The 27,412-nt window shown below is 39.9% G+C and overlaps 3 protein-coding genes across 4 annotated transcripts in view; all 3 read left to right on the top strand.

Moving 5' to 3' along the window:
- Window positions 1-1,622: 1,622 nt before the first annotated feature.
- Window positions 1,623-7,378, top strand: eif3m (eukaryotic translation initiation factor 3, subunit M). The gene is made up of 11 exons (XM_088413745.1): window positions 1,623-1,769; window positions 2,218-2,350; window positions 2,486-2,624; window positions 3,126-3,249; window positions 3,320-3,414; window positions 4,469-4,552; window positions 4,622-4,721; window positions 4,938-5,019; window positions 5,540-5,683; window positions 5,819-5,879; window positions 7,152-7,378. The coding sequence occupies exons 1-11, from the start codon at window positions 1,728-1,730 to the stop codon at window positions 7,273-7,275; spliced, it is 1,128 nt and encodes a 375-aa protein (XP_088269871.1). The 5' UTR covers window positions 1,623-1,727; the 3' UTR covers window positions 7,276-7,378.
- A 3,154-nt stretch (window positions 7,379-10,532) lies between these two features.
- On the top strand, window positions 10,533-14,807 carry prrg4 (proline rich Gla (G-carboxyglutamic acid) 4 (transmembrane)). The gene is made up of 6 exons (XM_088413560.1): window positions 10,533-10,972; window positions 11,831-11,994; window positions 12,066-12,093; window positions 12,687-12,828; window positions 13,631-13,819; window positions 13,919-14,807. Exons 1-6 carry the CDS (start codon window positions 10,864-10,866, stop codon window positions 13,944-13,946), a joined length of 660 nt encoding a protein of 219 aa, XP_088269686.1. The 5' UTR covers window positions 10,533-10,863; the 3' UTR covers window positions 13,947-14,807.
- A 933-nt stretch (window positions 14,808-15,740) lies between these two features.
- qser1 (glutamine and serine rich 1) overlaps window positions 15,741-27,412 on the top strand; it is a 13,365-nt gene continuing 1,693 nt past the window's right edge. The window contains exons 1-11 of one of the 2 annotated variants that reach the window (XM_088413949.1): window positions 15,741-15,978; window positions 18,410-18,513; window positions 18,730-18,855; window positions 18,982-22,155; window positions 23,732-24,033; window positions 24,166-24,282; window positions 25,383-25,516; window positions 25,607-25,779; window positions 26,390-26,527; window positions 26,617-26,714; window positions 26,976-27,122. In XM_088413949.1, the coding sequence (XP_088270075.1) occupies window positions 15,869-15,978; window positions 18,410-18,513; window positions 18,730-18,855; window positions 18,982-22,155; window positions 23,732-24,033; window positions 24,166-24,282; window positions 25,383-25,516; window positions 25,607-25,779; window positions 26,390-26,527; window positions 26,617-26,714; window positions 26,976-27,122 (4,623 nt within the window). In that variant the 5' untranslated portion in view covers window positions 15,741-15,868. Of the gene's footprint in view, window positions 15,979-18,409; window positions 18,514-18,729; window positions 18,856-18,981; window positions 22,156-23,731; window positions 24,034-24,165; window positions 24,283-25,382; window positions 25,517-25,606; window positions 25,780-26,389; window positions 26,528-26,616; window positions 26,715-26,975; window positions 27,123-27,412 lie in introns of those variants that run through there. The other variant, XM_088413950.1, reaches the window with a different exon arrangement.

Raw genomic sequence — 27,412 nt, 5'->3', positions numbered from 1 at the left:
GTCAAAATGTTTTACAACCACATTTGCAGCTACACGCTTCCGTAGCAGACCACATTCTTTAGTGATGTGAAACAGGATCTACTAGATGCCTGCAATTCTGTAAGACATGTAAAAAAAAAAAAAAAAAAAAAAAATCCAATGTAAACATCATCTAAACTCTCCTCAGGTCATGTAGTGTAATTTTGATTTAACGCTTGTTGAAAATGTGTCAAAATGAAAAAGTCACATGAGATCGCTTCAGCCTACCACACACAGACACACGCAGTGGAGAGTGTACACGTAAGTTCTTTTTCTTCCCAAATTAGAACGTGATATTGTGAGTTTCTTAATGTTTCACTAACGATGAAGTCATTTTTGCACCTGTGCGGTCATTGAGAAAGTTTGAAAATGACGTAAAACAGCTTGTACAAATAATTAAGGTTTAGCAAGTTTTGAATATTTTATCTTGTATTCACAATAAAACTGCAACAGCATTTCACGGACACAAGTCTCATATGCACCTGGAGCTTCAAAGTCGGAAAAAAGAGGTATTCAGGTCTTGAAATACGCCAGGCACTGGACAACAGTTGTTAATCAGATAATGAAAGGCGCAAAGTTACACTAGCACACTTGTGGAGAAGTATCTATAAATTATTTGCTGTGACAGCGTGCAAGGGCAAGCGAGAGTGAGGGTGGGATTTGGTACCAGGCACTTGCCTTCCCAACAAGATGACGCATCGTGCGAGCATGATGGTGAAATAGTCCATCAGCCATTTCCCCTCTCTTTTTTTCAATGCTAACTGCAGTGAGTTCAGTTCCTTAACTGTAAGCACAACGAGAAATATGTGGCAAGAAGCCTTTCAGGGAATAATGACTTCACGCAAAGTACCTTGGTAGCCTGTGAGACCTAAAAATACTCTCATTTTTGTGACAAATGAACTGTGAGAAATGCAAGTGAAAACAATTTCTATATCTCTGGGACCTGGAAGCCTGCACAGAACCATTCAGATGTTTGTAACACGACTCCATAGTTTTTGGAGTGAACTCTTGCTCTACTTAGCCTTTTCACCCCACTCACTTCCATCAACCTGTGACCTGCCGTTGTAGGAAGAGACAGGATCGAGCTTGGCAAAGAGGCGGAGCATGTGCGTCCACAGGTCAGTGGGGCTAAGGTGGAAGGCGTTTGCCCTCTGACACTGATGGTGTTTCCGGGTTGGACGGGCCTGCGATGGTGGTCCACGCAGATGGGCCTCAACTCCATCAGATAACCTCTTTCAGGGATCAGTTTCACCTCGGTAACTCTCATCCAAGTCATCCAGGGTTAATCTCCCAGAGAGAGTAGATGGATATCTGGAGAGGAGAGAATGAAAGATAGGGAAGCAGTGTGGAAGTCTGGGTGACATCAAATTTAAGAGGTTGGCTGACCTTTGAGGCTAAGGCTACATTAGCTGAAGCTATCCAGAAGAGATATGCGGGGATTCAGCCGTAAATTTGGAAGGACAAAATCAAGTGGAAACAATTCGCTATAATAAAAGTGTGACATAATTTAAAAGTCTTGTGAAACGCCAGGGCTGAACGCCGAGGGAAGGATCAGAGGAGACTTTTTTATGATTATTATTGCATTGTCGCTTTAAGAAAATGACCCGGAAGTAAAGAGTCTCACCGGCACTGTTGTCTTTTCTTTTCCGGTTTGGTCTTCCCTGTTGGGAGCGTGGATTTTGTCACCAAGGCGCACAAAAACAACAAAAATGAGCGTCCCGGCATTCATTGATATAACGGAAGACGACCAGGTACCACATTATGCTCCAAATCTTCTTCTTTTTCTTATTTTTCCTTGCGCTTGCCTCGTCATTTACGAATATTGACGCGTGATGATTAGCAAGCAGGCTAAGCTAACACGCTGAAGCGACAGAAAGGGATAAACTGAGTATAACCACAAGACAAGTATGGAATATAATGAAGAAGTACATGAATGACTTGATTGCGTTTTGGTGCATTATCATCCTCCTGTCAGGTTGTCTTTTAAATCCAGACTATGTTATTTGTCGTTACTCTGTCACATATGTCAACGATTTGGAGGTGATTATGTTAACTGCAATATTCACACAAAAGAAAGTAAAGACATGATTTTCAGTCCAAGTTGCAATTTGATAAAAAGCGCTACACATTTAAAATAAAAAGTCATTTTAACCCTTCGCATATGTTAGTGTTCAATGTTTGCGCGTTTATTTTTAAAAGGCATCCGAGTTGAGAGCCTACATCAAATCCAAAGGAGCTGACATCTCAGAGGAGAACTCGGAAGGTGGACTTCACGTAGACCTGGCTCAGATCATTGAGGCTTGTGATGTCTGTCTCAAGGAAGATGATAAAGGTAAGCAGTAGTCCAAACCAACTTAATCTTGTTGTTCATAGTCAACATCATTTTGTTACAAATTTGTACAAATGAGCTTCATAATACAATAAGTAGCATGTATGAATATTTAATCATATCTGTATTTCTTTACAGATGTGGAAAGTGTGATGAACAGCATCGTATCGCTGCTGTTGATCTTGGACGCAGAGAAGCAAGAAGCTCTCATAGAGAGTTTGTGTGAGAAACTGGTCAAGTTTCGCGAAGGAGAAAGACCTTCCCTCAGGATGCAGTTGTGAGTCTTGTTCTACACTATTTGCTTACTAAAATTGCACATTTTTTTAAGCTGCTACCTGAAACCAAGAAGTAAATATATTGCTAATTCTTATTTGCTCACATGGTGTTATTTCTTTGTGAAAATGTTTTCCAATCTAAATTTTTGGGCTCAATCCTGGGGGGTTCTGGCAGCCAGTCCAGGGTCTACTGTTTTTACCCTGTTATATTTGGGAGGGGAATGCTGGGGCATAATAGAATAGGATACCTTTATTGTCATTGTACGGGTGCACAACAATTTGGGGCATTGGGGATGAAGTTTGAAGTAATGGAATTGAAAATGTTAGTGGAAGATCAACAATGATGTCTTCATGAATGGAGTACTTTAAACTAATCGAAAGCACAGTAAAAATGGATTCTTAACATCTATAGACCTCAATTAAAATGGAATCTTTGATGTCTATAGCTGTCAATGACAGTAAATGTATTAAAGCACTTTTTGTTTTTGTATTTATCATTTAAGACTGAGTAACCTGTTCCATGGCATGGATGAGAATGCCCCAGTCAGGTACACTGTCTTATGCAGCCTCATCAAGGTGGCAGCCGCCTGCAATGCTATCGCCTTCATCCCCACTGACCTCGATCAGGTATGTATAGTCAGACTTGTTATCTTTCCCATCTCATTAAAACTGACTTTTTCTTTATCCTGTCAATTAGGTGGCCAAGTGGATTGTAGACTGGAACCTGAATACAGAGAAAAAGCACACTCTTTTGAGGCTGGTTTATGAAGCATTGGTGGACTGCAAAAAAAGGTAACTACTATTAATGCGATGAGATTTCGTGTGACAAGATCTCGCGAGATTGAAACGCCATAAGATTTCCCGCCCGGCATAGCACGAGATCCATTTTCTTTTGACTATTTTTTGGGGGCGTGTGCAGTTTGTTGAGGCAAAAGTGCAACAAAGAGCCTCCAGGATGATTGATTGACACGAGTTCTACGCTGGTGCAGTAGGTGGCGGTATGCACCTGAATGTTTGTGATCCGCCATTAATTGAAAGAAAGAAAAAGTTGAGAGAGCACAGCAGAGTCCATCCATCCCTCCATTTTCTAGAGCCGCTTTTCCACACTAAGGTCGCAGGCTTGCTGGACACAGAAAATATACAGGATGGGTGGTGACATTTTGGTTTCCAATTGAGGCAAAGGTTAGCAGCACAGTGACTGATAAGATAAAGACAGTTTGCAAATACTGAAAAAAAAATACGACCTATACCACAGCTAACATGGGCTGTATGCAAAGGCAGTGAAGCTAACCACGCTTTCAAAAAAGGCCTGCAAACTGGCAAGCGACGATAAGCCTGAATATTGTTGCCTTGTACTCGTGCAGGTGTAATGACAATAAAGCTATCCTGAGAACCGCTTGTGCATCTCCATTTGGTCCCATCAAGTGCTTGAGCTACAACAATAACACATGATATTGGTGTGTATGTACATCATGCTTCATGAACAAGCTTTGGTAAACTTGTTGTGGTGCGCAAAAGTTAGGTCACTATTGTAGTTATTATTTGCACTAATATTCATGTTAGGCACTGAAAATAGCAAGTTTTTTATTTTTTTCATGTTCACCTACTGTAAGAGGAAAGATCTCAGATCACATTTGTTATTGCAGCAGCGTTTGGAATAACAAGCATTAAAAAAGTGACTTGTTTGTTAAGATTTACATTTGCACTTTAGATCTTTCATTTATATAAGGCAATATTTCTTTTTTATTTAAAAAAAAAACTGCAAAAACCTCTTCAGGCAGGTAAGCATATTCAACCACTTGACTTTTGTTGGTATCAAATTTGATCTCTGAATTTGATTTGACAGTGAGGCTGCAGCCAAAGTGATGGTGGAGTTGCTGGGAAGTTACACAGAAGACAATGCGTCTCAAGCTCGTGTTGACGCTCACAGGTAAACTTTTACACCCCCATTTATCTTGCCTGCACGCTCTCCTAATTGATCTCCCTTTGTGCCCCTTAGATGCATTGTCCGTGCTCTCAAAGACCCCAACACCTTCTTGTTTGACCACCTGCTCACTCTCAAGCCAGTTCGCTTCTTAGAGGGAGAGCTTATCCACGACGTGAGTGTTGAGACACGCAATACTTTTTATTAGGAAGCTCTATATCCAGATTGTCTTTAAAATGTAATATTTTCTTGTATAGGCCACAAATCCCCCTCAAACATTACTTTATAAACTGAATTTGCATCATATACTCAAGAAAATAAAGAATATCATCTTCCTGAATGTTGCTTCATTGAACAAGTGTAAACCTCTTCTTTATGCTTTATCTTACAGCTGTTAACTATCTTTGTAAGTGCAAAGCTAGCTGCCTACGTCAAGTTTTACCAGAATAACAAAGACTTCATTGATTCTCTCGGTAAGTACATTGGACACAGTCAATCAGATGTGTGTGTTTTTTTTTAAGAAATTGTGAATGTTAGAAATTAATAAATAATGTATGTAAAGGTATTGGGATTCGATTACCTTCTGAAAGAGCATTTCAAACTTGCTAAAACTACAAAAATACTGAGGGACAGTTACTGTTACTCTTATCTTACTACAAAACGTTTTTTGCCCTTTTTAAAGATGGAGAGAACGGTGACATATTGTAATGGGCTGTTTACTGAATATTGAGCCAGTGCACTCTCCCCGAGTTGACACAAGAAGAGGAATGTGCATGTGTCAGCGGTGTAGCTGTCCCTCACTACTAAAGGATCAGTTGTAAATACACGTGTAGGGCAGACTCATCAAACACACGCTGCGTGTTGATGAGAGGAATCCCTATCCATATCCTCTGTCGGCCTTCAGTGTACTAGTGATCATAACTGGGGAAAGTCCCTGAGGGAAGAGTAATGGCCTGCGACGGCTTAATGATTCCTGTGCGTGGCTCCCCACAGGCCTGTCCCATGAGCAAAACATGGCCAAGATGCGTCTGCTCACGTTCATGGGCATGGCCGTGGAATTCAAGGAGATCTCCTTTGACACCATGCAGCAGGAGCTGCTGATTGGAGCAGATGATGTCGAAGCTTTTGTCATTGATGGTAAAGCGCTTTCACTTATCACGGGGCACTTTTTCCTTCACTTTTAAGTTATTTACTTAAAATGTTTTTCAAGGATCAAAGTTGTGACTTTTTCTCACAATGATTTTCATGTGTCCCCCCCTCCACTGTTTACAGCTGTTCGAACAAAGATGGTGTACTGTAAAATTGACCAGACGCAGCAAAAAGTTGTTGTCAGGTAATTATCCCTTTTATTTTCAAGACCTTTTCTGTTTGCTCATAAAAAGCCAATCGACAAAGCTTTTCCTTGTTTTTGCTGCCAATGAGTCTCGTAAAAATGATATTCAAACCATGTTTAGATTCTTCAAAGTAGGGGCCTTTTGCCAAGATGATAACTGTTCATACAGTAGAACTCCTGTACAACAAAATCATATTTGCTGCCAGAAATTTGTCACAACAGGGGACTTCTCACTATAGCAAATCTATGTCTCGAATATAAAGATAAAAAAAATGTGTTGTGCAATCTACAGTCTGGCTAAAGTTAAAACCAAAACCATCCAACATTGAAACAAAGAAAGAAATTGTCAAATGTACAATAAGCATTCTTTTTTATACGCACATTAATTTTTTGCTCAATGCTTTCACTTTGCTTCATTCGTCGATCATTTTTACTACTTTTATCCTATCTTCAAGTGTTACGCTTGGTTTAAGCTTGACGCTTTCGCAAGCTCCACACGTCATATGACGTTCTTTCGGCAACCACGCCCCTCCGCAACGCGTATCTTCCGGAATTCCTTTACAAGCGGAAAACATGGTGGACGAACTATTGCTTATGGAAGTTCACCAGTACAAACACCTTTATGATTTATCCGAAAAGAAATACCATGATCTAAATACCGTAAACAACTCCTGGCGAGCACAGATGAGGAGTCTGTTAAGATCGTCTGAATCAACTAGGATTCTCTACCTCTGTTAAAGTAGTGTTGTTTGTATGAGTCCATTTACTGCCACCTATAGGATAGGAGAATATCGTCTTACTGCGGAGGAAAGCCGCTCCAAGTATTAAGTGCTGCAAAACGTGTGACAGCGCATCAAGTATAAACCAAGCTAGACTTTTGCTGCACGCTTGTTTTCGCTATATTGAATTTCATTGCAGCGCAAATGCGGAAAAAAACATTTCTTATTACACAAAAATAAGTAAGAAAGCGGCTTCAATGCACACGTTTTTTTTTTCACAATGGGGGGTATTTTTGCACATGCAGGTTTCGTTGAGGAGTTTTACTGTATTGTTACTTGCTTAATCAGCATGATGATGGGGTGATGCTTTATGACCTCGAATGACTTTAAATTCACAGCTGTGTACCTTCAAGAATTAATACCTTGTATTTCTTCACCACATGTGTTTGAGAACATTGGAATTTGAAGGTGTTCCCAAAGTTTTGACTCGTACGGAACGTTTAAAAAAAAAAAATAAACCTTACTGTAATAACTTTATTGAAACGCTCCTCAGCCACAGCACACATCGCACCTTCGGCAAGCAGCAGTGGCAGCAGCTGTTCGACAGCCTCACCTCCTGGAAAGCCAACCTTGCGACCGTCAAGTCCAGCCTGCAAACTCTGTCACCTTCTGCCTAGATTCCACCTTCACTCCATCTGTCAACTGCCTGACCCTTGGATTCCTTTTACAATTTCTCCCTCAGCTTTTATACACATACAATAAAAGAACAGTGGAGACCAATGCAATTGATTTTTTTTAAACTGTTGATATTGTACTGGTTTGTTTTTAATTGCTTCCAATTCAATAGTAGGGTCTTTTTTAAATGGGGAGGCGGGGCGTCCGATTACATCTCTCGACATCTGGTTTCAGTAAAAGGACAAAATGCCAGTATTAGATGAGCTGCGACTTGCATTGAGAAATTGGCTGTAATGATGAGGTCACTTGTCGGGGAACCACGCGAGAGGTGTCGACGCTAATGCAAACTGCGTTGAACCCGGCGTGCTAAGGTCGATGTCGTGTGTTACCGTGTTTACAACACTTGGAGCTTGTGGGGGATGATTCACAGAGTTGCTAATCAATGTCCAGCTGTGGTCAGCATGATTCACGATGTTTATTTGATTTTATCTTGCAACATATATGTTCTCAGTGTCTGGACTTATGATCCGAATAATTTAAATTCAATACAGTATCAACATAGTAGCTATATGGGTCAGGGGTGGGCAGCGTATGGCCTCCCTTTTTTAATCCACACACTGTTTAGTTAGTCCTACTATTCGCATTTATTTAGTTTTCCCTTACATATTTAGTTGAAATGCAGTCATTAATTTGTATCAGAAATAATTTCTCATTTTTAGTGCTTAAAGTGGGTAAAAATAAGTGCCAATACTTATTCGACAGTTGCCATATAAGTTAGGGAGTGGATAACAGCAGATCATTAAAGTAATTTATTGAGTCATAGCATTCAGTGGGTAATAAATGAATTCTGTGTGAGTTTGAACTGTCCGAATGCATATGAATGCATCTCGTGTTCATTTGCATAGTGAGATGTTAGCAGGCGATCACGTGTGAGTGGACAAATACATGGACTAATACTGTGTGTTTGTATTAATAATAATGTGTCCTGTATTTCCGCATTTCTGACTTTTTGAAGCTCATTCATAAAGTAACTAATTGTGACATTTAAAAAGAAAACTTGCATCCACAGCTTATCAATTACTGTAAAATCTTTAGGATGAGATGATGTTAAAACCTGTCAGTGCAATACAGTGATGTGGAGGGCCCATGTCTAAGCATCATGAATGGATTGTATTGACTGTAAATCCCAGGCATTAGATGAAAACGGCTCTTATGTAGCTGTGCTTGAATAAGCCTAACTGACAAGTTCATGGCAGGGTTCTGATTGACTGGAACTGACAGCATTTTCAAATTTCCAACCTCCTTTAAATACTTCCTTTAGCAACAGCATAAGAGTAGTTAGAACAGACCTTTTGAGAATATCATTGGGATTAAGCTGAGCTCATTTAAACTATTTCATCCAAAAACTGGAACAGAGCAGAGAAAGTGTCATATAATCAAGTTAATGGAATGTTTGTAAAGCCTTGTGTCTTGGCTGAGATATGTTTTTTTTTTTTTTTTTTTTGGTCTGGCTACTGCTTCTTCACACTTGCCTAATTTGTCTCATTTGATGTTTCTTCATGTGAGAAGTCCCAGTTGTAAATACTGGTGTCATTTTATCTGCTGTAGGCGCTATGACCCTATTGTTATCAAAGTCAGATAGAGGTGTGTCTGCATTCTTAAATCATGAAAAACTACAACAGTAATGATGGGGCAGAAGCAGCCGTCTTACTGTTGTGAACTATTAGAGAATTTGATGCATCCTCAGCAGCACTATCCATTTTTAAAACGGGTTACGATATTGTACTAAATGACAGATATGGGTCGACATCACACAGCAGATAAAGTCTGGAATTCATTATTTTCTTGTGCCTTTTTCTCCGTGTCAACATTCCTCTGGACTAATCCTGATACTCGACAGACTCCAGATACCTTGCCAAGTACAAGAGAGGAGTTCTCATTGTCCCTTCAATTAGCCTCGTGCAGTAGTCAGTGAGATAAAGTCCAATTACATCATACAGTATCTGCTTTACATAAACATTGGCCACAAAGCGTACAGTCTCGAGGATAGATATTTTTTACACAGAGTTCCAGCCATAAAGCGTTAGAATAAAGCTGGATCTTGCTGCAACTTTGTGAACATTGTGAACCACCAAAATTGCTGATTACTTTTGTCTGTCAAAGAAAACTAATCACAAATTGCTCCTATTCTGCCGGAAGGAATGCTGGTAAAGGCCTTACATTTTCCCATACAAGGTTTGTGCACTGCAGTATGGCCCCAGCTGTCCCCGCAAAAGTTTGAGTGCCTTTAAAAGACTCATTATAGATCTCAAAGATAGCATAGTATTACAAATGTCATTTGTGCCTACCCATTAGAGGCGATAGTATAGCTCTTGCGTTGTAAAAGCATCAAATAGATTGATGCAGTTCGAATGTCTCGGCAAAATGTGGCGTTTAAAAGGTCATTAAAAAGAGACAAGCCTTTAAATTCCGCTGGAGCTTAATACATGATCTAGATATAGCAGAAAACATGATAAGACTGCCATTGTGAATGCAGAGGCACATTCTAGTTATATGTAAAAGAATTACTGCTATGATCAAATGCTAAAATGATGCTTGTATTCTTGAAACCTTTAAAAAAAAAGAATCACAGTGGTTCAAGTTTCAGGTGCAGATTAGTTGTATGCAACTTAAAATACATAACTCTTCAGTTAAATGAAATCAAACTTAATCCATAAGAGCTGCTTGTTTTTCCAACATACAAATTTGATCAAAATCTTAAAACCAATTGAAAAATAACTACTATTCTTTTTTTTTTTTTTTTTTTTTTTTAATTTAGATCTTAATGAGGTTTTAAGTAAAGCTAAAATATACAAAAGACTACCCTGTACACTGGAGGGGGTCCATTTCGAAATGGGGTACTTTTTTCAGTCAGTGGAACACTGTAGCGTTAGGTGATATAGGGTGGTCCAACTGAGGCTGATTTTGTGCAGATGTTGCAGCGGGTTGCAGGGTTGCAAATGTGTGGTAAAACCCCGGTTTTTCAACAGGACAACGCTGCAGTATGAAATGGTCCACATACATAATATTTTAGATTCCATCTACATTCTCCCTCAAATTTTATGTACAATGCATTAAATACGAACGCAAAGTGATGACGGGTGAGGATTCATAACTTGCCTGTGTCCCCCTCTAGCGTCTATTTACGTGCGTAGCACTCATCGTGTCATCCAGGTAAAGCGATCGATTGGTCGAGCCTGCGCAGGTAGTTCAAGGAAGAACGGAGCACTTTTGATTTGGAAGTAAACAGGATTACTTTTCAACCAAGTGAAAGCGAGGAGCGCCTTCTAGGAAACACCTCTTTACCAAATTGGGGTCTTTATTTCCACCAGCGTGGGGTGATTTACTGAAACTGTCAAAAAATAGTTGGTGACATTTCCCGAGTTTTATCAGTGTGGACGTGGGGACACGCACCGCTCCCTTTTACGATATTATGTGTCGACTTTGGCTAGTGGTGCTATAAACGGCTGTTGGCTTGGCTGAAAGAAAACTTAGTGGACTATATGTGGCTTCCAATTTGTTGCAATTAATGTACTGGTATCCGCGTGACCATGTCAGTTCATCTTGACCTGCTCCTCCTCGTCGTCCCCCTCTTCACCTGTGCAGATCTGGCCTGCGTCGGGAGGTTACGCTCCATAAAGGACAGCTCACAAGAGGCCGGCAAGTCATTTTCTCCTTAAAACCACATCTGACATTTCCTGTTTAGTTTAATTCATCTGAAGTAAACTTAATCCCACGTACATGATGTCCTCCACTCAGTGATGAGTATTCTAAGTACTGTACAAGTACTTCATCAAATAGGTTTTTTTCCAGATATGAGCTTGACTTGGCAATTTGTTCGTTGTTTGTTTACAAGCGACTTTTTACTTCATCCATTTGAACATGAACTGGATCTGTACAGGGACTCTCGTTTTGAGATCGATTTTTTTAGTCCACGACCAAACTCGAAACTCGAGACAAGCTCTGCCCCAAAGGGGATAATTGCAAGTTTGTTGCTTCCAAAAATGTGCAATTTATCAAATTTAAAATGTGAAGATTAGCAACTATTCCAAGAAAAAAACGTTGCATATTTTCATTGATCAGTTTCCTAATTGTAACATAATCAGTGTCTCTATATCAATGAATGCCATTAAATATATTTCAGCAAATTTGTTTTTTCAGAAGTGTGTAACAAAATGGTAGGCTTTCACATTGGTCAGTATCCAGAAATTGTATTCTGTTTCAAAAAGGTTGATAGGGGTCCCTACAGTATTGTACTAGACAATCAGCCCCTCTAATGGCTACTGAGCACGGTAACAGTACAATGTTTGTTATTGTTGTTGTTGTTGAGTACATTTTGAGGACTTACCTTTTTTTTTTTTTTTTTTTTACATAAGTCTTAAGTACCGGAGCTGAATCAGTACTTTTACTTTAACCAAGATGCTGTTGACACAAGTACTTATTCATACTTCCGTTTAAATGAATACTTTTGGCAGCTACGCCTTTTTAAGTGTGATTCCATTTTGATTGGCCCATCAGTTTTTGTGGATGAAGGGGAGGCAAATTCATTCCTGGGTCGCCATCTGCTATTCAACCGATTCGACTTTGAGATTTTTGTCCCTGGAAACTTGGAAAGGGAGTGTTATGAAGAGGACTGCAATTACGAAGAGGCGAGGGAGGTCTTTGAAGATATCCCAGCTACAGTTAAGTCGCACAGTATGTTAAACAATGAGGTAAAAATATGAGGATTTATACAGATTTTTGTGTTTTACAGAATGAATTTTGGAAGAGATACACTGCAGGTAAGGAGGATCATTTCAGTCTTATTAAAACATGCTCTGAAATAGTACACTTACCGGTAACAACATGAAGTACAGCAATAATATCAAATACAGTAAAATGTTGAAAATGAAAAGGCAGCACTTATAGTCCATATACATTTTCAAACAGCTATAGTTATATTAAGAAAATATAATGCTCAATTTGTATTCACACTGGTAACATTTTCTTTTAAATTTGTGACTCACATTGTTGTTTACCACAGTAGGATACACTATAAACTATAACATTTAATCACACAATTAACTTATAAATAGCATCTTTGTAAAGCCAGAATTTAGTGTTGTTTACAGTAACACTTGCATGACTCATTTGCAGCTCTCTTATAACCTGTCTATCCACTTGAGCCTATATAGTAACCTTAAAAAGTAACCTTTACAGCCAGTGCTCATCAGTCTGCTTGAATTTGTCTTCAGGGACTTCTGTTTTGCTTAAAAATTATTTCCTTTCACACCCATTGTCTACATCATTGGAATAGTGTAAAACTCCCCATTTGATCTGCTGTTTGAAAGCGTCCTAGCTTGATGTTCACTTTGTAACTTGCAATAATTCACAGAAAAACACAAGGGACCCTCAAGAGTTGACATTACTTCCCTGCTGGTGGCGCTGATTGTTGTTGGAGTAATCTTTGTCCTGGTGGGCCTACTCAGTTGGTATTTTTGTCCAGGCAAATGTAAGGACGACTTCAGCCAAGCCAGGTGAGGTTGGGAGGGAGGGAGGGGTTAATGCTAGTTCTGTGAATGACTTGAATACATTTTTGATCTCATAACCTCTAATAAATTTAAAATATTATTATTCAAACAGGCTTACATGTGTGCCCTTTCAGAACAACCAGTAACAAAGCAAGGATCACAATTGGCATGTAGAGAAATTAATATAGTGAAAGAAACATCACAACTGAACACAATATTACCGCAAAGTTTTACTTACTGTATATCTTGTACATTAGAAAGAGGTACAGAGGCAAACTGAATAAATGCTGAATATTTTTTTTATCTCGAGAGGCAAAGTAAATAAACTGAAATGCAGTAATATGGTTTCACGAGCACGCACACCCTCTTTTAACAGGGGTGTGGCTGTTTTCAGATTGAACCAATCATATTCAAACTCATGGTAAATAGTCAGCACAAGATGTTTGCCATTTCAAGTGCTTCAGAATAATCCCATATTAATTTCAGTTACTGTATATACATGTGGTATAATAGTTACCACGAATAATAAGGGTGTAAGAACAGACAAGAAGGTAAATTGAGAAATGGGTATTAAGCGTATCCACAAGTTAAATAATCATCACCATTAGCTTAATATTGATGTGCAATAAGGAGTACCACATATTCTCAGTAGGCTCCTAGATTGTTGCAACAGTTCTATACGCAGTGTCAAAATCAAGCAATCCACTTTGCAATGACCTGATTGCTGTCTGTTCACACAATCAATAACAATTACATAATTTGAAGACACCACACCTGATGGACACAATGTTTGCTCTCCTACCAACAGCTCAGTTCGAGTTCGTCCCAGGAGGAGCAACGCCTCCCTCATCATACGTCGGCTGGAGGAAGTGTCTTTACAGCCAGTGCTCCCACCTCCTCCCCCTACGGATGAAGTCGAGCTCCCGGGACTGCCCTCTTATGAGCAGGCCATAGCAAAAAGCGGACAACACGATGCCCCGCCCCCTCCCTATCCAGGGTAACTCCAAACCACTTAGCATATTCATTTGATACAGTCAATTGTATCAAAAAACAAAGTCATTTTATTTACACTTTTCATAATCTCTTCTCTTACTAGTTCACGAACTGGAAGTATTCGTCGGTAGAGTCTTCAGGAGCTCCACATCTACTTTCACACTGTGTTTGTTGACACTGCAGAGTGTAGACAAATGATAACAAGATGCCTGTTCCTCCCGTTTGTCATGAGGATAGAGCTGCCCTGTTGTGCGCATGTGTTATTTAATTCACTTTTAATCTTAATATTCTAGAATCTAGACCTAAAAGGTATTGTCACAGCAGCCTGTATTATGCTTTTTGTGCTCCAAAATCCAAAACTATATTGAATTATCTTAGATTTTATGTTTCATTAAAATGACATTACAGTGGTACCTTGATTTTTTTTTTTTTTTAACAGTGAGACGCTGCTTGGGCAATGTATCTTTTTTTTTTTTTAATTCTGACTTTGGGGCAAAAAATAATAGTAAATCTTCACATCAAGCAGCAGTTTGGTACATAGTGAAATATTCCCACTGCAGCTTAAAATGTATTGCCAATGTAAACATGAAAAAGAATACGAGTGTATTTACAAAAAAACATATTATGAAAGTCAGCTAGCTTAATGTGAGCATACAAGACAAAATTATTATATATTTAAGCTATATTGCTTAAAGATTTACGAACCCGTTTGGCCATATATGATCCCAAATGGCACAGCCGATTTAGTTGCACATTTAGATCTTATCTTGGGACTCTGCATAAATATATGAATTCAATGCTTTATTTTATTTTTATTTTATTTTGTTTACATTTTTAATACATAATCGCACTTTTGACAAAGACTGTAAAAAGAATCCATATTTTTAAAAAATCAACAGCTCTCGAGCTTATTGAATTTGAATGGAAACATTTTAAACAATCATTGCGAATTTAACTATGTGTCTATATACAATAAATGCTGATTTATTTTATGGTTGCTTCCATGCATTTTATCAACATGCAAATTAAAAGTAAAACTAAAACCAAATTTCATGCAACGTGGCTTTTAGCTTTATCTTTGAGTACTGTATCTTGGTAAATTATTTGTTTCTTAACAGCCCTCTGGCTGATGGATAGGTTTGATGGAGCAAATGGGCAGTTATTTCGGTACCTTTTGACGAGCCAATGAACATTTTTACATTTGAAAAGTCACGTGGCACACCAAGCAAAAACGTCAAACTTAAAAACCATGAAGTGAAATTACGATCTTATCTAAATTCATGCACCTATTGAATTAAACCGCTATGCTTTTGTTTTGTTGTATGGAAGAAGACTGGTGGGAACAGAGGAACCAAAGTCAAGTAGGATAGATTCAAGAAGGAATAGATGGATGTACAGAAGAATGAAATCAGAGTAACCTACAAGTGCCAAATATTTATGACACAGTCTGCAATAGTCGGGAAGAACTTTGAGAAGAATACGTTATGATTGTAGAAAGGCCTTCCACTATCATGTATTGTAGGCCAAAGGTTAATTACCATCGTCAAAAGTTTAGAAAACATTTTTGTTTATAGATTGATTCCATGATTTTAGTGCAATAATTTTGGTTTAAAAATAAAATTAAAAATAAAATACACATTCGTATGTTGTAAGACAACACACACAGTACGAGCAATAATAGAAATCTTAGCAATAATATAGTTATTTTAGTTTTATGCACAAATCGATAAACGAACATGACATACTCCATTTCCATCGAGGTGAACACTGTCACTAAGTGTGTGCGTGTGCGTGTGCATGTGTGTGTGTGTGTGTGTGTATGTGTGTGTGTGTGTGTGTGTGTGTGTGTGTGTGTGTGTGTGTGTGTGTGTGGTGAGGGGGAAGGGGGGGGGGGGGGGGGTACTTTTCATCCGGGGAATGGCACGACCACGGGAAGAAGTTAGCGGGCCCTGTGCGGCTCTGACCGGACTGCAGTAGTCGGCCGCACCGTAGCTGCTACGATGTGCGTCCGCCGCGCCACGAAGCTTCGCCGGGGAAAAGAGACGTTCACCGGATGATGGACAGGAACTACCCGAGCTCCAGCCTTGCGGACTCGCTGGCTCCGGCAGCACAGCCCGCAGCTTCTTGGGCCTATGACCGCGGCTCAGCTACCATCAAGCCGAGGTAAGTTACTGATGGATGAAGGCAGGAGCCGTGATTGTGAGTCACCTTACATAAAAAAAAAAAAGAAAAAAAGGCCGGTGATGGGGGCCCTAGCTATGGTCTTAGAGTACAATGGGAGTTGGTTAATGTGTTGGCGAAAACATGCACGTTTGAAAAAATTAAGACATAGTGCTCTAAGTTTTGGCTAACTTGTGAGCTGCTTTCTTATTGGTTATAAATGCGTTCTACCTTGCTAGTTTTAGCTTAGCGCTGACTACTCTCTGTGTTTGCGGGCACTTTTTTAGTAAATTACAAATTCAACCTTTGTATACATGTACTGTGAAGTTTAATAAGTTTCTGTCATTTGTGGCGGCGTTGCTTTTTCAGCGTTTCTCGACTCCCAACTCAGTAACCAATTTGATCAGTCAAAACAACAAACACGTTAAATTAGCTTGACTTCGTATCGATAGTGTGCTTAAATTGGCATATGTTTTACTCATGCATATTAGATATCATTGTTACTCGAGAGTTACTTATAACGACATCATTTAAGCACAGTGGAGGAGCGAGCTACTCAACATGCTAAAGTTAGCGAACACTTTGCAACTTCGTCACCAGTAATAGGAACCATACTTGGTGACTTAAGTGTTGGTGGGTGTTGTAAATAACTAATTCCTCCAGTGACACACATATGATTTTTCTCTATGCATTTAAAAAGATAACTTGGGTAAAGGCATAATCATTAATCAAAAAGAACCGCTAAACTCCAACTCAAGTTAAAGTCAACTATTACCTTTATGCTGCAATTCTTCAAATGATAAAGCCTCAATAAGACAAAGTTACACTCATCAGCTGGGTCCATTTACATTGTTGTCCGTTGCATCTGATTAGAATATATGTAAAGAAATTCAACTAAGATGGATACTTCTCTGTTATCTGTTAATTCCATTGCGAGATGCAGCCATTGCAGTTACTATTAGACGGCAACGTGCTTGCATTATACTTTACAGTACCGAAATAGAAATGGCAATTCTTATAGTTATGAATGAATGTGCTGATAAATTATGTCACTGAACTAGTGCCAAACTGGAACTTGGACTAAAAGGCTGATTACTGCACTACAGCATAATCTGGCAATCCCCCAATTAAAATGTTTGCACAATTGAGACATTATGCAGTAATTACAATTCTGACTGATGAAGTTTGATCACGTAGCAGACACAAATCATTTCAGTATATGTCATTACACATTTTTTTTTATTCAAATAGAAGTTTTGAATTTCTGTAAAATTACTGTGCAGTTTAAACTAGAGTAAATATATTAGAGTTGTGTCCCCCCAAATAAACCAGTTCACATAAGAATCAGGATTCTAATCTACAGTACTACGATTCACAAGCAATTTAAAAGGTACCAAAATGACCAAACATCATGTTGGCTTCTGTCAAAGACGCTTTAAGTCATGACTGCACCATTCAGCCCATTGGGGAAGTCAAGAGGATCGCATAAGAAAAATGATGAAGGAAGTTCAACTACCCCGTCTTCGTTGAAAGCAAAGATTGATGCTCTTATAGTGTGATGGGAAATGTTGCAGACAGCAGAGGCAAGGTACACAATACCATCCCAAATGTTTTTCAACTGAGGCAGCTGCACCACAACCTTTACCAAGAGATTAAAAGAAAAGTCGTCAGTCCCTTGACCGAAACTACCAGTGTCACTAACACATGATGCATGGACATTGAGAGCAACGGTCTTTTTGCGTTTTCCACATTTGCGTGACGCAGGAAAGCCACACACACACAAATTTTACTCCGTTGTCAACAAATGTGCTTTGACAGTCACAAATGTGGTGATTGTGACTGGTTATGCTCCAGATTTGCTCACAGGTACACAGTTTAACAACCTGACAGTTTCCATGCTTTGCCCATACTCCCAATTTAGCTGCTCACTTGAAAAAGTTTATTTTCATATCTTGTCATGCTGAGAATTGTAAATCTTTTTCATTTGAGCAAGGGAATTTCACATATTTTGGCACCTCAGTTTTCTATGAAATGACAATGTATCTTGTTCGATCTATTTCATGATACAGATGTAATTTATTTTTGTTTACAATTTGTAGCTAGCTTCATTGAGTAGCCATCCTCCACATGCTGTTTTTGTCGAAAAATGCATGTTCCCTACAAATCAAAACTTAAATGTAAAAAAAAAAAGACGCTCTGTCTTCTTTTGTGATTCTGTCTTGCAAAGCAGAAGTAGGATGATAATTCTTTGCACGTCTGTAAATAGAAGCAGACATGAGTTTTAATTTAATGTTTTTTTTCATTGAAAATCATTTTGAATGAAAAATCGATTCTGAATCCAATCGTAAAGCCACAAATTCGAATCAAATTGAGAGGCAGACAGAAATTCCCGCCCCTACTACGATTTATTGTGTTTTTGTGCTTTCAATTCCAGTTATGGTGCAGCACAGCTTGATGCAGGGCTCCTTCAGCGGCAGAGCTACAATTCCATACAGCAGCTCCCCACTTACACTACAGCACATCTTGCTGCTGCCACAGGTGATTTTGTGAAGCATTTTGTTAGGAATTCAATATAACAGAAGCACACAATCTTTTCCAGGGTGCGACTTAATTTGTTCAAATTTAGACATTAATTTTTCCAGATCAGAAAGGATGAAAATTGACAACTCTTTCCAGGGTCAAACTGTTGCCATAGGTAAGCTTTTGTGATTAGCATTATCCTGATTTCTTTCGTCTTTCTCTGTTGACTTGTAGGAGCACTTGACACAAGTACTAATACTTCGGAGACCTCAATCATGAGTTTCCTTTCAGCAACGGACTCTAGAAGTTCTAGTGGTGTGTCGCTGGTTCCTCCTTTTAGACCACCATCCTGGACTGCAGGTAAAATACTTCTTAGAATGATTTTGGCATCTGTAATAACCCCACAAGAGCAACAAATGTTACATTTGATCACAAATGTTATTTGTTGCCCTCACACTGCTGATATTGTCAATGTTTGCAACGCAGGTACCAATCCCTCCACGACTGGTGCTTTGCCTTCCACTGCCACATTTCCTTCTCCAGCTGCTTTGTCAAACTATCAACACACTAGTCCATATACCTCCAAAAGTTATTCCACCAACTCTTCCCTGGCTCTCCAGGATCAAGCCCTCAGCACTTCCACCAACGGTCTATTGTCTCATCATGACTTGCTCCAACAGTTCAAACCAAGCCAAACTGTGCTTCCAGCTGCCCTGGCCTTTAACCTTTCCGGACCTGTTTTGGGCTCAACTCTACCGGTCCAGTCATCCACATACCGTTCAGCCCAAGAGTCAGCCCCTCACCTCCTCCAACTACAATTTAACATTCAGCCATCAGCCCTTGCTGCCCCCACTAGTGCCTTGCAATCCTATGACACCACTGTCTTCTCAGGTTCTGTAGAGAGAGCACTTCAGCGAGAATGTAGCGTGATCAAACACCACCAAAGGCCTTCAACTAGCCACACAGCCTCAGAGCAAGTACCCAATTCGGAGCACTCCATACATGGATACTATGGCTCTGATGGTGAGGGAGGCATGTCCTATAGACAAGACCAATCCCGAGACACCCCGGAATTTTGCAGCTCTTCCACAGAAAAAGATTTAGCTCATAGGGTTAACGGGGCCCTACAGCACAAAGTGGACTCAGTCACTCAAAGCTATTCTTTCACCACAGTGCCCACAACTAAGGTCTATTCCTCAAAATTAACTTCTGCAGGCCCTGAAGAGACTCCCAGACTTTCTCAGAACCCGGCAACTCAGTCTCCTGAAAGTTATTCCAACTCTGGGCAAAAGCAAAACTCAGTGATTGCCAACCAACTTTCCAGCCTTATGTCCAGCACTCTATCCCAAAGCTATATCACAACACATACCCAATCACAGTCCTCTCAGTCTTCTTCGGGCAATTTGTCCTCACATTACAAGACACTACCTTCTCTGTCTGGTACTGAGGCATCTGCAAGCCAGGCTCTTGTGTACTCTCCTATGCTAGGGCTCAGCCAAGCACAATATGATGTGCAAGGTCAGGGTTTGTGTCAGGGCACTCTCCCAGAAAGCTATACCTCATCTCATTCTCAGACTGACCCAAATTTTACGTATACGTCTGAGTCACAAGAGCAGGCTTCCGTGACTCAGTCCAAGCGATATGGCACAGTACAATCCATGAATTCCCCTTACCAACCCACCTGTGGACAGAATGTGTCCAATGTTGCACAAGACTACACCCTATTGCAAGGCTCTGTGGGCAGTAAACTTTCTGTCAGCATTTCCCAGCAGGCAACAGTGCAGAATAAACAAATTTATAAGACTGTGACTGCTACCTGTCCACCATCTACCGAAGCTTTGGATAATAATGTCTGCTCCTCATTAAAAGATATAAAGCCAGCATATGGCAAACCAACATTCGACGAACTTCCAATCCAGGAGCTCCAGGCTCTCCAACAGGTATCCATGGAAGGTTCGGTTGCAAACGGCACCATGACAGCTCATAACAATGTAATCTATATTGTTTCAAAGATGGATGACCCCCATAAAACGCAAAGCGTCATCAGAGACACTTTGCATGCTGATGATCATCTTACACAGCTAAACGCAGCACACATCAGAGATGAAACAAGCTCCCTAAGTCAACAGCCCACTCACCTCAGTGGTGTCAATGGAAAGGAAAATGTCAACACAAAAACAACAAACTCCAGTATTGTATCTTCACATGTATTTCTTAGCCCGGAATCCCTTAAGCAGCGTTCTGTTCTCATCAAATCACCCGAGGCCCAACAAAACCACCAGGGCCACACCCAATTTATCACTGTCCCAAGTGCTCAAGTTCTCTTGGAGCCTAACCAGATGATTTTTTTTCAGCAGCCTCTTGTGCCCAGCGCCCAGATGTCTTCAAAGGTCGTATCAGTGCAAGGTCTTCAAACAGCCCAGGGCTTGGGCCCTCTTAATATCCAGTATCTGCAGATGGATCGAGAACTACTGTGTCCCAATGTCACTGACAGCCAAATCCAGCTGGCCACGGTCGTGTCTGAGCAGAGCCAGTCAGCTGTTGGCCACTCAAATGGTGCTAAGAACCACTTTGCCCTTAATTCTCTTTGCTTCTCTGACTCCATGTTACTCGCCGATGACAGAAATATTTTATCAAACGTTGACGATATCCTGGCTGCTACTGTGGCTGCTTGTGGTGTCGCACCACAAGACTTTGTCAAAGGTACGTCCTCCACAGAAGTTCAAATGGAAGCGATGGCAAGTACTGTTGATGCCAAGCATCCCTTTCAGACGGTGGATATAACGCAAATGTCACCTAGTTTCTCAACAAGTCAACTCACGACGCTGACAGCCACTAATTCTCACTCCATGGCTATGACACTAAATCATGCAAAGATCTCTACAGACCAACAAGGAAAGCCAATACACAACAGCCAAAGTTCTGATCTTAACTCAAATGGAGATGGAGACAGCTCTAAAAGTATCTATCACTCAGCAGGGCAGGTTTATGACTCAGGTTTAGACAGTAATTTTAAAAGTAGTGCAAAGTGTATCAAGACTGAGGACGACATCCCAGAATGTCAAAACTTACAGGACTTCATCAAAAAGGAAGTCGACTCGGTGGCTTTGACAAAGCCGGAGGCTCCTGGAGAGGATAATAAACCACCTAAACCAGCTAAGCGCACTGGGCAGGGAAAGCAGCCTAACTCCAAGGGTGGTGACACGAGCTCATCTTCACAAAGTGTTTATGATGGTTGTCTACAGCAGGAGAGAATCAGGCAGAAGATCAGGGAAGTGGAAACCAAACAACCTGAGGTGAAAACTGGTTTCATTGGTTCTTTTTTGGACTTCATTAAATCAGGCCCCAAGCAGCAATACACCCCAAGTCCATCAAGAACTGTTAGTCGCGCCAAAAAGCCTGGTATTTTGACCAAACCACCACCATGTGTTTTGCCGCCTAAGATTCAGGCTCCATCAGTTTCTCTGATTTCTCAGCAAAGTCAGGTCGCGAGCGCTCAGCAGAAACATCTGGATGAAGAGCTACAGAAGAACTTGGAGACACTGCCGTCGTTTAGCTCCGATGAAGAGGAGCACACTGGAAGAAACCAAGCACTGAGGAACAGCATCAGCTCAGTGCTCTCTGCTCTTGATGAGTCTTCAGATCGGAAATCTAAGACAGGTATAGAAATGTGATACTTCAGGGGGTATATGAGTTATTAACTGAGTTTCTGCAGGTACCAGCAAATCTAATTGAATGTTTTTTTAATGCACTGAATATGAAAGTTCCATTTTCAAATTCAGAGGAAATTAATTGGATCATGAAGCAACTTAATGCTAAATTGTGTTATTCAGTGTCTTTTTTGAAAACTGTTGTAAGTCCTCATTTTCATATTTTTATTCCATCCAAAAATGCTTTGCACAGGTTTGGGTGATACTTGGCTGCAAAAAAAATATTTTATAGGGGTATGTCATTGAAAGAAGGTTGAGAACCACTGCTATTAGAAGTGGGCATCTTTGACGGTCTCACAGTTCGATTCAACTCTGATTTTCAGGTCTGCAGTTTGATTCAGAATTGATATTTGATTCAAAACGATTACAGATTAAACAATTTATTCAATTAAAAATAAACATACGACAAGAATCATTATACTACTTAAGTTTGCTTTGCAAGACGAAATAACAAAAAGACAACGTTTTGATTTGTAAGGAGCACGCATTTTTTCACAAGAACAGCGTGTGGACAACTTCTACTTTTTAAAGCTGGCTATAAATTGAATAGCTTTTATAATAAAAAAATGAAACAAAAATGAAGTGCATCTATACAATTAAAAAAAAAAAGGGGGGGGGACAAGACACATCGTCATGTTACCGGAAATTGCAGTACCACAATATTATGTGGGGGAAAAAAAACCCAAAGCGATTGAGCAATATGCTTTTTTTCAGTGCCGATACTGATGATCGGTAGTTAAGGAGGCCCATATTCATTTGAAGTAATCAAGGAATATTTATTGCAGTAAAACGACATTTTTTTTAAATAACGAAAACTCCAACACTTCATTTAAATTGCTTGGGATCTCTTGACACTGAAAACCTCTACTGTGGCTTACACACATGCATATGAAAACACTGTTCTCTGCATCCCCTCAGGGTGCTTCCCTGCAAATCACTAACATAATTTTACTCCACAACTGTCAGGATGATCTGTGAATCTGTGTTGAAAGAATAAATATATAATAAAGGAATGTTATTTTAAGTGAAAATATCGATAATTGTCACAAATTAGCAGCTAGCTGGGTGTTAGTCTGCTTGCTGCTTAGGTCCCCACCCTTCACTAGTGTAGGTTATCTTATAAGACGAGGCAATGCAATGTTATTTTTAGAGCGCATTTAATACACAAGATAATTCAATGTACTTTTCATGGTTAACTTGGAGTTTTTTTACTGGAGCAAGACTCCATTCCAGACATTCATTGGGACCCAGACGGCATAATGACAGAATTCATCGGCTGTAAGGTTGATTCATATTGGGAACATTATCACTCACAATCACTTGATCCACGACAGCCAAAGCCCATTTGTTTGCAATGGGTGGGTTAAACATTTTGGCCATTTTTTTATTACTGTTTTTATAACAACCCTCTTAGGTTTCTTTTTAGAATTACATGGTGGGTTGGATCAAATATTCTTGAACATATTTATTACCTTTTTTTCAATGGCAAAAGGATATATTTATGGGCATTTTTAATCTTCCTGCAGATAACCATGTCCACAGCATGTCTAAACCAGTCACAGTCCCCATCGTGCAACTCAGCATCACAGACCCCTGCTTGCCTCTAATACCCAGTGCTGCCCAAACGCCAACCACACTCACCACAGTAACCACATCTGCGATCAAGCAGGAACCCAATGAAAGGCCCCCTGGCCAGCTCGCCGTTCAGTTATTAAGTGTGGCCATCGAGGGACTGACTGACGAGGAGCTGTCAGACAGTGGAGGAGAAGGAATGTACCGGGAAAGAGATGAGTTCGTCGTGAGGAATGAAGATATTGAGACCATGAAGGTAGACAAATAATTGCAAATTAGTCCGTGTTCAAAAAATAAAATTTGAATGCAGCCTAAGTGAATGCCCAATTAAAAAAATAAATTTGACTTATCTCAGTGTTTGAATAAATTTGTATTGTGATGTTCCTAGGGAACAATGTGTGCAGGAAGTGAGCCTCCCGCCATCTGGAAAGTCCAGAAGGCTTTGCTGCAGAAATTTGTGCCTGAGTTAAGAGACGGAAAGCGCGTCTTCTCTGCTACTAACAGCGTAAGTCGGCCTGCATTACTCGAATAAATATCTCGTAAAGTAAACCCCATCTTGTTTAAATAATTTTTGACCCAATTGTACATTTTTAGCTAGCGCCATCATGAGCAAATCTTTTTAAAATCCATTATCCTATTGATTATTCTCTTAAGTGCCCCCCCACACACACATACACATACATTTTTTTTATGTTAATCATCTACTAAGGTTGGATGTGAGTTGAAATGGGTGGATAGGGTTAAATATTATATTTTTATATTTATTCTCTATTAAAATTTTCAATTTGCCTCTGCTAACCAGTTAGTAATTGCGATTAATATCAGCGCACTAGTGATTGCGATTTAAGGTCAACAAAGGCTAACTGCTATTTTGTTCACACATACGTAATGTTATACAACATGTACAGTATATTTCCCCTGTAATAGTGTCCTTGAAGTCCCATACAGACAATGCTTACAACAATATTCCTTGAGTAAACAATAACTCCATCTTCTTGATGAGGAGACTGGGCATGTTTCATGCTTAAATCCTCCCTACCGGTTAAAATTTGAATACCTAAAAACCGAGCCACTATAGATTGTTTTTAGTGAGAGGTTATATTCTCGGATAATAGATGCAAGTTGGCAAGTTATTTCCTTTGTTTTGAGAAGCTCCATCTGCTATGATGTCAAGACGGTCTTTTCGCATGTATTTTTACTTTTCTGAAGTACTACTGTGGTTTGCCTTTTCTACTTTGGAATAAATCAACATTATTTTGTCACGTTATTTTGTTTTTTGTTTTTGTTATTGGAAACTTGAGACATCCCCCTTTTTTGGGCGGGAGCGGGTGTTCTCCCTTCCCGCCATTGCAGGACTCTATAAGAAAGGTCCATGTATAACATAATTCTGACAGGTTCTTTTTCCCAGTTGAAATGCTAAACTTTATTAACATTTTTTAGGAGGCAAATTAAATGTAGCTGCTTAAATTTTTATAATTTCTTCTTTTTTTTAAGTGTTATCACTTTTTTTTCAGGCGCTTGCACAATATTGCAATTTCTGTCGAATGGCTCGACTACGCCCTTCTAGTTGAATCTAATTCAACATGTTTTGTTTTCTGTGTGTAGTATCTTGGCTACTTTGGCGATGCTAAAACTATGTACCAAAGAGTCTATGTGAAGTTTCTGGACACAGTTAACAAAAGGGAATATGTCCGAGTGTGCAGTCGGAAGCCACGCTGCAAGCCCATGAACTCACTAAGGTGTGTTAACACTGCAGACTTAGGAGGGTTAAGTTTAGTTCCCGGCACGTTGCAGGCGCTTGAGTGGTCATCCTTTGTTCTGCTTCACAGGAGTATTCAAGTGAAGACTTTGCTGGGCTTCACAGCTGGCCCTTTCACATCATCTCCAAGCCAAAAGCCTCGTTCCAAATCGCTCAAGTCAAAAGCGGAGCCCCCACCCAAGAAGAGGAGAAAATGGAAAGAAGCGTTATCACCGACTGCCTCTGCATCATCAGCAGAAGATGGTAAAGAAACACTGAATGGTTGGGGAGCAAAGATTGTAACATTTTTCTTGAGACCTATAGAAGATTTTGCAAAGCTTAACTGTCATTAGAGAATGGGTATACAGCTGTTAAATTACCAAATACGAAATCTGTTATCTGTGGGTTGAATCACACGCTCTCATGTCTTTGGTTATTTTCATAGCTGTGATATCTCAAAGGCTGTGTGAATAAGGATTTCACACCTGTTTCACAGTTTGTTAGCACTCCCTTGGTGAATATGAGGCTTCTGTCTGCTCCTCTGTAAAACTGTTGTTTTTCTCAAACTCAAGAACTATTCTTGCCATTGAGTATTCTTTTAGCGCATGGATAGAGTAACGCCAGTGATGCCATAAGCTTTGGTGGGTTTGGAAACACTCGCTATGTGTAACTGAAACCAAGATTTGAGTCTAACTATGATTGACCACTTTCTATAAATGACCTGCATGCATTGCAAAACCTCAACAATAAAAATAACAATTTTAACTGACCCTGTAAAATCTTCGCTCCCTGACCTTTAAACCATCACCTCAGATTGTGAGGTTGAAAAAGATTTGTAGTGTTTATTTCTCATGTCTGTGTCTTATTCTCATAGAGCTAAACCCCCCTGTGCCTTTTGCGTTGCGTCTTCTCAACACACGTACGATGAAGGAGACTTTCAGGAGCTTTGTGGAACTGCTTGTCCGAGTTGCTCTCAACGAAGACGCGATGACAGAACTGGAAAGCGCCAATGGTAAATTGCCGAAAGACTCTCAGCTAAGCATTGGAAAAAGGTAGTATTCCCGAGATGTCTAATTTTTGCCTGTCCTGTCATGGCCACAGATGAGCTGCTGCTGCCACATATGAGAAGAATGGAAAGCTTGATCAGTGATAACAGAAAACGCTTACTTCACAAACTGAATATTGATCAAGTCCTAAGGGTATGTTTCATTTGATTATTGCTATTTATTGACAAAGTGAAACAGCAACACATACAAACAAAGCAACTTCTATTAGACCTCAATGCTGCCATGCAATTTGCGGCAGTACACTGAAGGCACACAACTCAAAATTTAATTTGCATTTATATTGTAAAAATAGACCCTCAAAAATATTGATGGCCTGAAAGTCTGTTAAAGTGAGGCTGTGATTGACAAACCACAAGTAGCAGAACACTGTCATGTGATCACATTTCTCTTCAGACGGCACTGGACAGCTTCCCAGAGATTTCGGTGGTCACAGAGCTGACAAATGATGGAGAAACACCTGCTTTCAGAGTGCGACTTGGTGGGATGGCCTACAACAAGAAGACCATGAAGCCTGACAAGATGTCTAACAAAGTGCCGCAAGTAAGGACATACCATTTTAATTTTGATGGTTGGACACACGTAGAAAATTCCTGTGAACCAGCAACTTCTTCAGAATAGTATTAAAAAAAAAAGGCCACTGACAGCCATGCACAAACTACAGGTATTTGCTATCCAGCCCTCCAAAATTTTAAAATGATTAGGAAATTGGGGAATTTGTGTGCTAGTTAGAGCGCTGGTTTTAAGCAACTCGACATGATTTTTTTAATGACGAAAATTCGTCCAAATGCAAACTGTGCTGGGAAAGGCCACTTCAACCGAGTACAATGCAG

The sequence above is a fragment of the Hippichthys cyanospilos genome, chromosome 4 (assembly GCF_059441005.1).
Source record: "Hippichthys cyanospilos isolate Australia breed blue-spotted pipefish chromosome 4, RoL_Hcya_1.0, whole genome shotgun sequence".
Classification (NCBI taxonomy): domain Eukaryota; kingdom Metazoa; phylum Chordata; class Actinopteri; order Syngnathiformes; family Syngnathidae; genus Hippichthys; species Hippichthys cyanospilos.
Note: the sequence above shows the minus strand (reverse complement) of the source record. Positions and strands in the feature narration are given on the sequence as shown.

Bases quoted from the DNA above. Each gene is read 5' to 3' on its own strand.
- eif3m (XM_088413745.1), top strand. From the start codon at position 1,728: ATGAGCGTCCCGGCATTCATTGATATAACGGAAGACGACCAG. The intron at 1,770-2,217 runs GTACCACATTAT...TATTTTTAAAAG, and splicing joins ATATAACGGAAGACGACCAG to GCATCCGAGTTGAGAGCCTA. The intron at 5,684-5,818 runs GTAAAGCGCTTT...CACTGTTTACAG, and splicing joins CGAAGCTTTTGTCATTGATG to CTGTTCGAACAAAGATGGTG.
- prrg4 (XM_088413560.1), top strand. From the start codon at position 10,864: ATGTCAGTTCATCTTGACCTGCTCCTCCTCGTCGTCCCCCTCTTCACC. The intron at 10,973-11,830 runs GCAAGTCATTTT...TTGGCCCATCAG, and splicing joins GGACAGCTCACAAGAGGCCG to TTTTTGTGGATGAAGGGGAG. The intron at 13,820-13,918 runs GTAACTCCAAAC...TTCTCTTACTAG, and splicing joins CCGCCCCCTCCCTATCCAGG to TTCACGAACTGGAAGTATTC.